Source organism: Oncorhynchus kisutch, linkage group LG2, assembly GCF_002021735.2.
Source record: "Oncorhynchus kisutch isolate 150728-3 linkage group LG2, Okis_V2, whole genome shotgun sequence".
NCBI lineage: Eukaryota > Metazoa > Chordata > Actinopteri > Salmoniformes > Salmonidae > Oncorhynchus > Oncorhynchus kisutch.
In genome coordinates this window covers 15,096,458-15,111,813 of record NC_034175.2, presented here as the reverse complement: position 1 = coordinate 15,111,813, position 15,356 = coordinate 15,096,458, and the positions used below count along the sequence as shown (strand labels likewise).

The window sequence follows — 15,356 nt, the reverse complement described above, 5'->3', positions numbered from 1 at the left end:
CCTCTGTGGAGATGGGAGAACCTTCCAGAAGGACAACCATCTGTGCTGCACTCCACCAATCAGGCCTTTATGGTAGACAGAAACCACTCCTCAGTAGAAGGCACATGACAACCCACTTAGAGCTGCCAAAAGGCACCTAAAGACTCTCAGACCATGAGAAAAAAATGCTCTGGTCTCATGAAACTCTCACCTGAATGCTAAGCATCCCGTCTGGTGAAGCATGGTTGTGGCAGCATCACGATGTGGTGATGTTTTTCTGCGGCAGGGATAAGCAGACTAGTCAGGATCTAGGCAAAGATGAACGGAGCAGGCCTCCCGGGTGGTGCAGTGGTTAAGGGCACTGTACTGCAGCGCCAACTGTGCCATCAGAGTCCCTGGGTTCGCGCCCAGGCTCTGTCGTAACCGGCCGCGAACGGGAGGTCCGTGGGGCGACGCACAATTGGCCTAGTGTCGTCCGGGTTAGGGAGGGCTTGGTCGGTAGGGATGTCCTTGTCTCATCGCGCACCAGCGACTCCTGTGGCGGGCCGGGCGCAGTGAGAGCTAACCAAGGTTGCCAGGCTGGCTTCCGGGTTGGATGCGCTCTGCGTTAAGAAGCAGTACGGCTGGTTGGGTTGTGTATCGGAGGACGCATGACTTTCAACCTTCGTCTCTCCCGAGCCCGTACGGGAGTTGTAGCGATGAGACAAGATAGTAGCTACTACAACAATTGGATACCACGAAATTGGGGAGAAAAAGGGGGGTAAAACGTTTTTTTTTTTTTTTATAAAAAAGATGAACGGAGCAAAGTACAGAGAGATCCTAAATGAAAACCTGCTCATGAGCGCTCAGGACCTCAGACTGGGGCAAAGGTTCACATTCCAACAGGACCCTAAGCACACAGCCAAGACAACGCAGGAGTGGCTTCGGGATAATTCTCTGAATGTCCTTGACTGGCTCAGCCAGAACCCGGACATGAACCCAATTGAACATCTCTGGAGACCTGAAATAGCTGTGCAGCAATGCTCCCCATCCAACCTGACAGAGCTTGACAGGATCTGCAGAGAAGAATTGGAGAAACTCCACAAATACACGTGCCAAGCTTGTAGCGTCATACCCAAGAAGAATCGAGGCTGTAATCGCTGCCAAAGGTGCTTCAACAAAGTACTAAGTGTCTGAATACCAATGTAAATGTGATATTAAGGGCTTGTAAGTAAGCATTTCACAGTAAGGTCTACCTATACATGTTGTATTCGGCACATATGACAAATACCATTTTATTTGATATTTCAGTTAATTTTTTATAAATTATCAAAAATGTCTAAATCTGTTTTTGCTTTGTTATTGTGTGTAGATTGATGAGGGGGGAAAACAATGTAATACTTTACTGCTTTATTCTAAAATGTAACAAAATGTGGAAAAAGGGGTCTGAATACTTTGTTCAATTTTATTGTTATATTACATCATGTTTTTTTTACTATAATATAGGTGTCTTCTGTGATAAGGGCTCGGGAAATAAGAGCATCTTGTCTGCTAAATTAACAAGCAAGCCTATGCCATTGCACAGCCATATGTTTCTACAAGCAAGCATCACTGCTGAGGTTACTGCCTTTTTGAAGATCATGTTCCACAATATAATATTACCAGTTGATATTAAGGTTTCAATAAATTCATCTTAAATGGCACTTGCTTTTTTATTGACTGAATACTGTGTATATGGGGCAATTTAGCAATTAGGATTTGTTATCTGTAATGGTTATGATACATTTGGCTTTGTCGAGCACTGTTGGCATAGGCCTATAGATAAATGCGCACATTTGTTTCCAGTGCAGTTCTTGTGTTCTAAAAATATATATTTTTAAATTCCTTTGAGTACTCAGAAAATAAATATAGGATATTTGAACAGTCAAAAAATGGCAAATGCCCATCCCTAATCATTGCGTGCAAGGAATATGGTGACAAATAGTACTAAACTTGACTAGTTTAATAAACTAAGTCAATTTGTCCAAATACTTATGACTTTCAATTAGAGGGACTAGATACATAAGGTGCTTCATTTCTAAACAGTAAAATAGATATGTATGAAAATACCCTAAAATAAAAGCTAACATTCTTTCCTGTCGCCTAATCTGAAACATTCTGTCTCAAATCTAAAATGCTGGAGTATAGCGACAATTTAAATGTATTTTTATTCACTGTCCAAATAAATTTTTGATAACTTAGTATGTGTAGTGTGGGGGTAGTAGTGCTTGTTACCTTATCCTCCAGTCTGTCCATCAGTGCAGGACTGAGGTGTCCAGCCCTAGCCATCAGGGTACTGACTGTTCTAGCGTCAGCGATCTCAGTCCAGCGGAGCTCCAGCTGTTTTAGCGCTGCACTCACCAGCGACACCTCCATCTGACCCTTCCGCCCTGCTCCCCAGTCTGCCAAGAAAGCCAGCTGTTTGTAGGAGAGCCTGCGTACACGCCACAGCACCTCTGTCTGGATGGAGCGTTGTACTGCAGCTGTAGGAGGAACACCCAGAGCAGAGAGGGAGCGCAGCAGAGAGACCAGCGTACCATTCCACACCGACGCTACCTGGGGTAAGAGATACACGCACACACTGTCAATTTACACACTCAAAGAAACTCTCAGAGAGCACCGAAAGGTTTAGTGAATATTTTGAGCTGCCTTCTGCCCTAACTGTAACCTGCCCCATGTCTCTTGCTTTCATCACTCCTTACCCATCTTCATCCCCTCTCAGCCCTCCACTTATCTACCCTCAACTTTCCTCATCCTACCTATCCCCTGACCCTTCTTACAACACCCTCTCCTACCTGTGCAGTAACCGTGTCCAGTATGTCTAGCAGTCTAGGATCATTCAGCAGCTCAAATTGGTCCATTTTAGCCCCACCTTTCTCTCTCCCAGCCAATCTGACAAGCTGAACCAGAGCCTTAGCTGCCTGATTGGCCTTTCCTCCTTGTGCCGCCCATGCCTGCAGGACATCCTGTGGAGATTGGGCCCTCTCTAAGAGCTCATCCAGCTGGGTGCGTTTGGGCTCGATGGGATACTCCTCTTTGACCAAACTCCTGCCCTCACATAGCCCCCTTAACACAGGCTGCCGCCAGGCCTGGGCCCACAGTGGCTCTGCTGGCCCAGCTGCAGGGGTTGGCAGGAGGGCAGCGGCGGCTGAGGCCTGGGGAGGCCTGGGGAGGAGACGGGCACATCGGCCCAGCAGACGGCTGGTCATGGAGAAACAGAGAGCAGCACGAGACCAGAGAGAGCAGCACCAGGCCAGAGAGAAGCGAGACACGTATTCACAACACAGCAGCCAGAGTTACCGTGCTAACACCTGAGAGCGAGCAATAGAGAAAAAGAAAGAGAGAGAGAGTTAATTCAAGAGAGTGAATATCACTGTGGTTCTCATTATTTATTTTTTGTTCCTGAACCTACGATCACATGTTGCTATGCCCAAACAACCCCTTCATGTGCAACTTTATGATAAGGACTATATGTTCTTATTCTCCGTAGTCTGCCGGTCATGGACTGCTGTCAACAAGCTTACCCTAGCTATCTTGAGACGCTTTAGCAATTAGTAACAGTAACGAGGGGATTGTGTTGTGTAACATAACATCGTGTCAACAATCGTGTAGCCTGTACTACTACAAACAAAATATTTGCAGGAAATCAATGAATAGACATGGTTGTGGCAAGTAGTCATAATTCAGCTCAGTCCACTAACGTCACTAGCAACATTTCAGTCTCAAAAGCTGAGCTGCCATCAAGCGTATTCTGACCTTGCCGACTAGGGTTTCTGCCGTTCTAGCTATTACAATTATGAAACTCAGACTGGCAACATTCTCTGCATTCACAACTACACCTGTGACAGGTCTTAGGTAGACATATAAATACATGTAGTTGCCATTTATATATTTAAAGGCCTGTTCTTACCTTGATAAATAAGATAGAAAGCTAGTGGTAGAAAACGAAGGCGACATTCACATGGAGCTGTCAGCAATAGTCGCAAGAAAATGACCTCAAAGCTACCAGTGTCACATGATTGTCGGACGAAGCTGCGATTGGTCCACTTGTTTCAAGGCACTTTAGATCGTATTTTTTTTATTGCAGAACCTGGTCTTGATGTCTATGCGCGGAACCCATAGAATTAGCTACACACAGTGGTGTAAAGTTATTCTGCCTTTCAATTGCGTTCCCATGCAAAACTATACAGATAGTTAACTAAGTCTTCAATAAAACTCCCAAGGCGTAACTTTTCTTGAATGAATATATTGAAAACGTTTATGTTGTGAAACTGCAAAATACAGAAAAGAATATACTTTAGTAGTCAATTCACAGTTGCATAAATACAAAGCACGTGCCAAAGTACCATGCATCTGGCATGATGCCAAACCATATAGCTAATTGTTACTCATATGGTAATTGTCTAACTCCTTTAATTACTCTAATAATGTGCAACCACCTCTGTACAATAACAAAGCATATTACACTAGAAACAGTAACAAAACTACAGTATTGTATGTTTTACAATTCGTTTACATGACGCACGAGCAAAGTAATACAGCTGACGTCATACATGAAAGGAAAGGCAATTTGTGTGAGTAAATGCAACCAACTAACATTGATAAGTAAGCAATTATATCAATAACAAGATTATCATCACTAGCAATATGCTTGAATCTAACTTACAAACAAATATTTTCCGAGGCTGAAGCGTGACAAGAAATAACTGCACTGAAAGACCTGCACCGTAGCGTTGTTTCTAGCTGCTTCTCTGCGTGCAGAAAGACTACTCTACTTCCTGTTTCCGTACAGTCTTTCTAAGTACCAGAAAGCTCCACTAGGGAGCAATAAACATCATGGAACACAATGAAAATCCATTTTAACCACTGTAATAAAATCATCTGTTACCTTCTAACAAGACGCCAGCACAAAAGTACTTAAAAGTACAAATACTTAAAAGTACTACATAAGTAGGATTTTGGGGTATCTGTACTTTACTATTTATATTTTTGACAACTTTTACTTTTTCTTCACTACATTCATAAAGAAAATAGTGTATTTTTTACTCCATACATTTTCCATGACACCCAAAAGAACACTTTACATTTTGAATGCTTAGCAGGACAGGCAAATGGTCCAATACATGCATTTATCAAGAAAACATCCCCGGTCATCCCTACTGCCTCTGGTCGGGCGGACACACTAAACACACAGGCTTTGTTTGTAAATTATGTCTGACTGTTGGAGATCCGTAAATTTAAAAAACAAAAAATAAAGCCGTCTGGTTTGCTTAATATAAGGAATTTGAAATGATTTATACTTTTACTTTTGATTCTTAAGTATATTTAAAACCAAATACTTTTTACATTTTACTCTAGTACTATTTTACTGGGTGACATTCACTTTTACTTGAGTCATTTTCTATTGAGGTATCTTTACTTGCACTGAAGTATGACAATATGGTATTTTCTCCACCACTGAATACACAGCTAACAGCCCATTAAGAAGTGTTCGCTAAGTCTCTCAATTGAAATTTAGTAAATGTTTTGAAACACATTTCATAGTCTCAAAACTGTAAAACGTCTCACGTGTGCCTGGTTTAAAACTTCTTAGGGCTGCAATCCCGTTAACGGGATCGATATGACAACAGCCAGTGAAAGTGCAGGGCGCCAAATTCAAAACAACAGAAATCTCAAAATTAAGATTCCTCAAACATACATGTATCTTATACTGTTTTAAAGGTAATCTTGTTGTTAATCCCACCACAGTGTCAGATTTCAAATAGGCTTCACAGCGAAAGCACCACAAACGAATATGTTTGGTCCCCACCAACTCACAGAAAAACACAGCCATTTTTCCAGCCAGAGAGGAATCACAAAAAGCACAAATAGAGATAAAATTCATCACTAACCTTTGATAATCTTCATCAGATGACACTCATAGGACTTCATGTTACACAAATACATGTATGTTTTGTTTGATAAAGTTCATATTTATATTTTAAAAATCTCAGTATACATTGGCACGTTCCAAAAACATCCGGTGATATTACAGAGAGCCACATAATTTTACAGAAAAACTCATTATAAATGTAGATGAAAATACAATTGTTAGATATGGAAATATAGATACAGTGCCTTGCGAAAGTATTTGGCCCCCTTGAACTTTGCGACCTTTTGCCACATTTCAGGCTTCAAACATAAAGATATAAAACTGTATTTTTTGTGAAGAATCAACAACAAGTGGGACACAATCATGAAGTGGAACGACATTTATTGGATATTTACAACTTTTTTAACAAATCAAAAACTGAAGAATTGGGCGTGCAAAATTATTCAGCCCCCTTAAGTTAATACTTTGTAGCGCCACCTTTTGCTGCGATTACAGCTGTAAGTCGCATGGGGTATGTCTCTATCAGTTTTGCACATCGAGAGACTGAATTTTTTTCCCATTCCTCCTTGCAAAACAGCTCGAGCTCAGTGAGGTTGGATGGAGAGCATTTGTGAACAGCAGTTTTCAGTTCTTTCCACAGATTCTCGATTGGATTCAGGTCTGGACTTTGACTTGGCCATTCTAACACCTGGATATGTTTATTTTTGAACCATTCCATTGTAAATTTTGCTTTATGTTTTGGATCATTGTCTTGTTGGAAGACAAATCTCCGTCCCAGTCTCAGGTCTTTCGCAGACTCCATCAGGTTTTCTTCCAGAATGGTCCTGTATTTGGCTCCATCCATCTTCCCATCAATTTTAACCATCTTCCCTGTCCCTGCTGAAGAAAAGCAGGCCCAAACCATGATGCTGCCACCACCATGTTTGACAGTGGGGATGGTGTGGTCAGGGTGATGAGCTGTGTTGCTTTTACGCCAAACATAACGTTTTGCATTGTTGCCAAAAAGTTCAATTTTGGTTTCATCTGACCAGAGCACCTTCTTCCACATGTTTGGTGTGTCTCCCAGGTGGCTTGTGGCAAACTTCAAACAACACATATCTTTAAGAAATGTCTTTCTTCTTGCCACTCTTCCATAAAGGCCAGATTTGTGCAATATACGACTGATTGTTGTCCTATGGACAGAGTCTCCCACCTCAGCTGTAGATCTCTGCAGTTCATCCAGAGTGATCATGGGCCTCTTGGCTGCATCTCTGATCAGTCTTCTCCTTGTATGAGCTGAAAGTTTAGAGGGACGGCCAGGTCTTGGTAGATTTGCAGTGGTCTGATACTCCTTCCATTTCAATATTATTGCTTGCACAGTGCTCATTGGGATGTTTAAAGCTTGGGAAATCTTTTTGTATCCAAATCCGGCTTTAAACTTCTTCACAACAGTATCTCGGACCTGCCTGGTGTGTTCCTTGTTCTTCATGATGCTCTCTGCGCTTTTAACGGACCTCTGAGACTATCACAGTGCAGGTGCATTTATATGGAGACTTGATTACACACAGGTGGATTGTATTTATCATCATTAGTCATTTAGGTCAACATTGGATCATTCAGAGATCCTCACTGAACTTCTGGACAGAGTTTGCTGCACTGAAAGTAAAGGGGCTGAATAATTTTGCACGCCCAATTTTTCAGTTTTTGATTTGTTAAAAAAGTTTGAAATATCCAATAAATGTCGTTCCACTTCATGATTGTGTCCCACTTGTTGTTGATTCTTCACAAAAAAAATACAGTTTTATATCTTTATGTTTGAAGCTTGAAATGTGGCAAAAGGTCGCAAAGTTCAAGGGGGCCGAATACTTTCGCAAGGCACTGTATACCTCTCTTTAATGCAACCGCTGTGCCAAGAGGCCTAAGAGTTTTATAAGTAAGAATCAACAAGTGTGTCTTGCGACGGGTATACAGAGATGACCAGTTTACAGAGGATTATAGAGTGCAGTGATGTGTCCTATAAGGAGCATTGGTGGCAAATCTGATGGCCGAATGGTAAAGTACATCTAGACGCTGAGAGAAGGACAGTGTACCGTCTAGCCATACTCCCAAGTACTTGTATGAGGTGACTACCTCAAGCTCTAAACCCTCAGAGGTAGTAATCACACCTGTGGGGAGAGGGGCATTCTTCTTACCAAACCATATGATGTTTGTTTTGGAGGTGTTCAGAACAAAGTTAAGGGCAGAGAAAGCTTGTTGGACACTAAGAAAGCTTTGTTGTAGAGCGTTTAACACAAATCTGGGGATTGGCCAGCTGAGTGTAAGACTGTATCATCTGCATACAAAGGGGTGAGAGAGCTTCCTACTGCCTGAACTATGTTGTTGATGTAAATTGAGAAGAGCGTGGGGATTAGGATCAAGCCTTGGGGTACTCCCTTGGTGACAGGCAGTGGCTGAGACAGCGCATGTTCTGACTTCATACACTGCACTCTTTGAGAGAGGTAGTTCGCAAACCAGGCCAAAGACCCCTCAGAGACACCAATGCTCCTTAGCCGGCCCACAAGAATGGAATGGTCTAGCGTATCAAATGCTTTGACCAAGTCAATAAAAATAGCAGCACAACATTGCTTAGAATCAAGGGCAATGGTGACATCATTGAAGACCTGTAAGGTTGCAATGACACATCCATAACCTGAGCAGAAACCAGATTGCATACCGGAGAGAATACTATAGACATCAAGAAAGCCAGTCTGTTGATTATTGACAAGTTTTTCCAACACTTTTGATAAACAGGGCAAATAAGCATTTAACAGTTAGGATCAGCTTGATCTCCCCCTTTAAATAAAGGACTAACCGTGGCTGCCTTCCAAGCAATGGGAACCTCCCCAGAAAGGAGAGACGGGTTAAAAAGTTCAGAGATAGGCTTGGCGATGATAGGGACAGCAACCTTAAAGAAGAATGAGTCTTAACTATCTGACCCAGATGGTTCAACCATGATCTTGCAGAGTTACTCCTTCTCAAAAAACATGTTGAAAAATGTGAGAGCTCACATGCAGCTGTGTCTCTCTCTCCCTCTCTTTTTAAATGCGTAGCGCATACAAATATCTGTCCTCGGTTGCAACACTCACTACCGAGTTCCAAACTGCCTCTGGAAGCAAATCAACACAATAACTGTTCGTTGTGTGGTTCATGAAATGGGTTTCCATGGCCGAGCAGCCGCACACAAGCCTAACATCACCATGGGCAATGCCAAATGTCTGCTGGAGATACGAAAAAATGGCGCTGGAGAAGGCTGACGTTTTACATGTCCCAAACCGATTGTGTTTTTTTGTTTGTTTATTTGCGTTGTTTGTAACTTATTTTTTTACTTATTTTGTACATAATGTTGTCACTATCGTGTCTTATGACCGAAAATAACTTCTGGACATCAGGACAGAGATTACTCACCACGGACTTTTATTCCATAACGAGTCTGACGAGCCCGACGCGAATGATATACTGCTTTCTCAGGGACAGGCCTGAGAAAGCCAGGACAACAACCTTTCCTTCAATTTGATCAAGACAAAGGAGATGAATGTGAACTCCAGGAAAAAGAGGATCAAGCACGCCCCCATTCTCATCGACGGAGCTGCAGTGGAGCAGGTTGAGAGCTTCAAGTTCCTTTGTGTCCACATCACCAACAAACTAACATGGTTCAAGCACACCCAGAAAGTTGTGAAGATAGCACGACCAAACCTATTCCCCCTCAGGAGACTGAAAAGATTTAGCATGGGTCCTCAGATCCTCAAAAAAGGTCCTACAGCTGCACCATCGAGAGCATCCTGATTGGTTGCATGACTGCCTGGTTGCATGACAGAGGGTAGTGCGAACAGCCCGGTACATCACTGGGGCCAAGCTTCCTGCAATCCAGGACCTCTATACCAGGCGGTGTCAGAGGAAGGCCCTAAAAATGGTCAAAGACTCCAGCCACCCTAGTCATAGACTGTTCTCTCTGCTACCGCAAGGCAAGCGGTACCGGACCGCCAAGTCTAGGTCCAAGAGGCTTCTAAACAGCTTCTACCCCCAAGCCATAAGACTCCTGAACATCTAACCAAATGGCTGCCCAGACTATTTGCATTAACCCCCCCCCCCCTCTTTTACACCGCTGCTACTCTCTGTTGTTATCATCTATGCATAATCACTTCAATAACTCTACCTACATGTACATATTACCTCAACTAACCGGTGCCCCCACACATTGACTCTGCCCTGCATGTCCCCAGGCACCCTCATTTGTTGACTTCTGTGATCGAAAAAGCCTTGGTTTCATGCATGTCAACATCAGAAGCCTCCTCCCTAAGTTTGTCTTACTCACTGCTTTAGCACACTCTGCTAACCCTGATGTCCTTGCTGTGTCTGAATCCTGGCTCAGGAAGGCCACCAAAAATTCAGAGATTTCCATACCCAACTATAACATCTTCCGTCAAGATAGAACTGCCAAAGGGGGAGGAGTTGCAGTTTACTGCAGAGATAACCTGAAAAGTAATGTCATACTTTCCAGGTCCATACCCAAACAGTTCGAACTACTAATTTTGAAAATTACTCTCTCCAGAAATAAGTCTCTCACGGTTGCCGCCTGCTACCGACCCCCCTCAGCTCCCAGCTGTGCCCTGGACACCATTTGTGAATTGATCGCCCCCCATCTAGCTTCAGAGTTTGTTCTGTTAGGTGACCTAAACTGGGATATGCTTAACACCCCGCCAGTCCTACAATCTAAGCTAGATGCCCTCAATCTCACACAAATCATCAAGGAACCCACCAGGTACAACCCTAACTCTGTAAACAAGGGCACCCTCATAGACGTCATCCTGACCAACTGGCCCTCCAAATACACCTCCGCTGTCTTCAACCAGGATCTCAGCGATCACTGCCTCATTGCCTGTATCCGCTACGGAGCCGCAGTCAAACGACCACCCCTCATCACTGTCAAACGCTCCCTAAAACACTTCTGTGAGCAGGCCTTTCTAATCGACCTGGCCCGGGTATCCTGGAAGGACATTGACCTCATCCCGTCAGTTGAGGATGCCTGGTCATTCTTTAAAAGTAACTTCCTCACCATTTTAGATAAGCATGCTCCGTTCAAAAAATGCAGAACTAAGAACAGATACAGCCCTTGGTTCACCCCAGACCTGACTGCCCTCGACCAGCACAAAAACATCCTGTGGCGGACTGCAATAGCATCGAATAGTCCCCGTGATATGCAACTGTTCAGGGAAGTCCGGAACCAATACACGCAGTCAGTCAGGAAAGCTAAGGCCAGCTTCTTCAGGCAGAAGTTTACATCCTGTAGCTCCAACTCCAAAAAGTTCTGGGACACTGTGAAGTCCATGGAGAACAAGAGCACCTCCTCCCAGCTGCCCACTGCACTGAGGCTAGGTAACACGGTCACCACTGATAAATCCATGATTATCGAAAACTTCAATAAGCATTTCTCAACGGCTGGCCATGCCTTCCGCCTGGCTACTTCAACCTCGGCCAACAGCTCCGCCCCCCCCGCAGCTCCTCGCCCAAGCCTCTCCAGGTTCTCCTTTACCCAAATCCAGATAGCAGATGTTCTGAAAGAGCTGCAAAACCTGGACCCGTACAAATCAGCTGGGCTTGACAATCTGGACCCTCTATTTCTGAAACTATCTGCCACCATTGTCGCAACCCCTATTACCAGCCTGTTCAACCTCTCTTTCATCTCGTCTGAGATCCCCAAGGATTGGAAAGCTGCCGCAGTCATCCCCCTCTTCAAAGGGGGAGACACCCTGGACCCAAACTGTTACAGACCTATATCCATCCTGCCCTGCCTATCTAAGGTCTTCGAAAGCCAAGTCAACAAACAGGTCACTGACCATCTCGAATCCCACCGTACCTTCTCCGCTATGCAATCTGGTTTCCGAGCCGGTCATGGGTGCACCTCAGCCACACTCAAGGTACTAAATGATATCATAACCACCATCGATAAAAGACAGTACTGTGCAGCCGTCTTCATCGACCTTGCCAAGGCTTTCGACTCTGTCAATCACCATATTCTTATCGGCAGACTCAGTAGCCTCGGTTTTTCGGATGACTGCCTTGCCTGGTTCACCAATTACTTTGCAGACAGAGTTCAGTGTGTCAAATCGGAGGGCATGCTGTCCGGTCCTCTGGCAGTCTCTATGGGGGTGCCACAGGGTTCAATTCTCGGGCCGACTCTTTTCTCTGTGTATATCAATGATGTTGCTCTTGCTGCAGGCGATTCCCTGATCCACCTCTACGCAGACGACACCATTCTATATACTTTCGGCCCGTCTTTGGACACTGTGCTATCTAACCTCCAAACAAGCTTCAATGCCATACAACACTCCTTCCGTGGCCTCCAACTGCTCTTAAACGCTAGTAAAACCAAATGCATGCTTTTCAACCGGTCGCTGCCTGCACCTGCATGCCCGACTAGCATCACCACCCTGGATGGTTCCGACCTAGAATATGTGGACGTCTATAAGTACCTAGGTGTCTGGCTAGACTGCAAACTCTCCTTCCAGACTCATATCAAACATCTCCAATCGAAAATCAAATCAAGAGTCGGCTTTCTATTCCGCAACAAAGCCTCCTTCACTCAAGCCGCCAAGCTTACCCTAGTAAAACTGACTATCCTACCGATCCTCGACTTCGGCGATGTCATCTACAAAATGGCTTCCAACACTCTACTCAGCAAACTGGATGCAGTCTATCACAGTGCCATCCGTTTTGTCACTAAAGCACCTTATACCACCCACCACTGCGACTTGTATGCTCTAGTCGGCTGGCCCTCGCTACATATTCGTCGCCAGACCCACTGGCTCCAGGTCATCTACAAGTCTATGCTAGGTAAAGCTCTGCCTTATCTCAGCTCACTGGTCACGATGGCAACACCCATCCGTAGCACGCGCTCCAGCAGGTGTATCTCACTGATCATCCCTAAAGCCAACACCTCATTTGGCCGCCTTTCGTTCCAGTACTCTGCTGCCTGTGACTGGAACGAATTGCAAAAATCGCTGAAGTTGGAGACTTTTATCTCCCTCACCAACTTCAAACATCAGCTATCTGAGCAGCTAACCGATCGCTGCAGCTGTACATAGTCTATTGGTAAATAGCCCACCCTTTTCACCTACCTCATCCCCATACTGTTTTTATTTATTTACTTTTCTGCTCTTTTGCACACCAATATCTCTACCTGTACATGACCATCTGATAATTTATCACTCCAGTGTTAATCTGCAAAATTGTAATTATTTGCCTACCTCCTCATGCCTTTTGCACACATTGTATATAGACCCCCCCTTTGTTTTCTACTGTGTTATTGACTTGTTAATTGTTTACTCCATGTGTAACTCTTTGTTGTATGCTCACACTGCTATGCTTTATCTTGGCCAGGTCGCAGTTGCAAATGAGAACTTGTTCTCAACTAGCCTACCTGGTTAAATAAAGGTGAAATAAAAAATAAATAAAAGTACCGGTACCCCCCTGTATATAGTCTCGCTATTGTTATTTTATTATTATATATATATTTTTTTAATTTACCCATTTTTTTCTCCCCAATTTCGTGGTATCCAATTGTTTTAGTAGCTACTATCTTGTCTCATCGCTATAACTCCCGTACGCGCTCGGGAGAGACGAAGGTTGAAAGTCATGCGTCCTCCGATACACAACCCAACCAAACCTGTTGTATTTGGCATATGTGACTAATAAAATGTGATTTGATTTGTAGAGCTCTCCGCCATTGGACTCTGGAGCAGTGGAAATGCGTTCTCTGGAATGATGAACCACACTTCACCATCTGGCAGTGACCAATGACATTCTAGACGATTCTGTTCCAACTTTGTGGCAACAGTTTGGGGAAGGCCCTTTCCTGTTTCAGCATGACATTGCCCTCATGCACAAAGTGATCCATACAGAAATGGTTTGTCGAGGTCGGTGTGGAAGAACTTGACTGGCCTGCACAGAGCCCTGACCTCAACCCCATTAAACAACTTTGGGATGAATTGGAACTCCGGCTGAGGGCCCAACATCAGTGCTCTTGTAGCTGAATAGAAGCAGGTCAGCGCAGCAATGTTCCAACATCTAGTGGAAAGCCTTTGCAGAAGAGTGGAGGCTGTTATAGCAGCAAACAGAGGACCAAACTCCATATTAATGCCCATAATTTTGTAATGAGATGTTCCATGAGTTGGTGTCCACACACTTTTGGTAATGTAGTGTATATACGCAGGCCAGGATAGGGTTTAGAATGGAATAAACAACTGTAGATAAATGTGCCCAGTTTGTTGCTTTCTCTGATAGTAAACATTAGCTGATCACGCATTTTTCAGATTTACAAAGTCAACACGTTCTACAATATTTTCCATCTATGTTGAAAATTGGTTCACATGATGACATCAATATTTCAGGTATGATCCTTCAACGTTGACGTCAGTCTCTGAGTGGTTGGAATACCGTTGTTTTTGCACGTTGCCTCTCTGGAAATGTCAGATAGAATTTTCTATGGCGCACTGATATTAGAAATATGCCTCTAGAACACCTACTCAAACTGGAGTAACAACCGCCACATTTTATTTTGTGTGTAGGCCTAGTGTGTACATGGATATTTGCATAATGTATGCATACAGAGCAGGCTCTATTTCTTTCAACCATCTCCAGGTGTATGTAGACAATTTGCGGTGATGGGGTGCCTCGAGTTGAACTATTCTGATGGTAACGCATTTGGGATATTGTAATCTATCGAGAAATACGAGTTAGCAGCTACCAGAATCACACCTTGAAAGTTTTATGGTTGCTTGCGAAAGGTAAGCTTGAGTTGCTCTGGTTTTATAAAAGGCCTAATGTTATAGCTACTGCTGTTGAAAAAGTCAAAGTTAACTACGTTATGGCCATGCATTCCCATCAGACAGCCGAAGTATCTACTTTAGAGATATCGATATTCATCGTAGACATCTCTAACGCGCAGATACTGGGGCACCTTCAGACTAGCTATACACGTTCCGCTACACTTCGGTATGAGTAGTTAGCTATAACTTGTTGCTTACCACATGTAATTACAACCATTTTATTCAGTGCTGCTGTAATTTAAAGTGCAACCTATTTATATAAAAACTGTTTCGCTCTCCTCCATTTTGGAGTCTGTCAGTTTGTCTACTTTGAACTTTGCATTCTAAAATATAGATTCGTCTGAGATTGTTGTATTGTTGTATTACCATGCTTTGTCATATCCAAAATTGTAGAAATGTGTTGTCAAACGTGTGAAATTAATAAAAATGTCCATCTGTTGTCAACAGACTTGCCTTTCTGGCTAGGTGGTTCATAGGCTCGGTGGAACAGCGTTTATCAGTCCTCTGCGCACCCCCAAGTCGTATTTGCTGTGGATGGAGCCCCATCTGGCGGACAACATGAGTACTGCACAAGCGGACGTGAAAGAAGACTGTTAAAAAAAATCAAAGATGGCGACTTGAGTGTAGCACAAATGTGTTTAGTT

The 15,356-nt window shown here is 43.7% G+C and overlaps 1 protein-coding gene across 3 annotated transcripts in view; it reads right to left on the bottom strand.

The window, feature by feature from the left end:
- The window catches only part of LOC109901902 (FAST kinase domain-containing protein 4), a 47,067-nt gene that overhangs the window by 12,826 nt on the left and 18,885 nt on the right, over positions 1-15,356 (bottom strand). The window contains exons 1-4 of one of the 3 annotated variants that reach the window (XM_020497914.2): positions 4,664-4,757; positions 3,908-4,268; positions 2,793-3,308; positions 2,233-2,553 (exon numbers count right to left, since the gene is read on the bottom strand). In XM_020497914.2, the coding sequence (XP_020353503.2) occupies positions 2,233-2,553; positions 2,793-3,206 (735 nt within the window). In that variant the 5' untranslated portion in view covers positions 3,207-3,308; positions 3,908-4,268; positions 4,664-4,757. Of the gene's footprint in view, positions 1-2,232; positions 2,554-2,792; positions 3,309-3,907; positions 4,269-4,663; positions 4,766-15,356 lie in introns of those variants that run through there. The other 2 variants (XM_031788440.1, XM_031788438.1) reach the window with 2 other exon arrangements.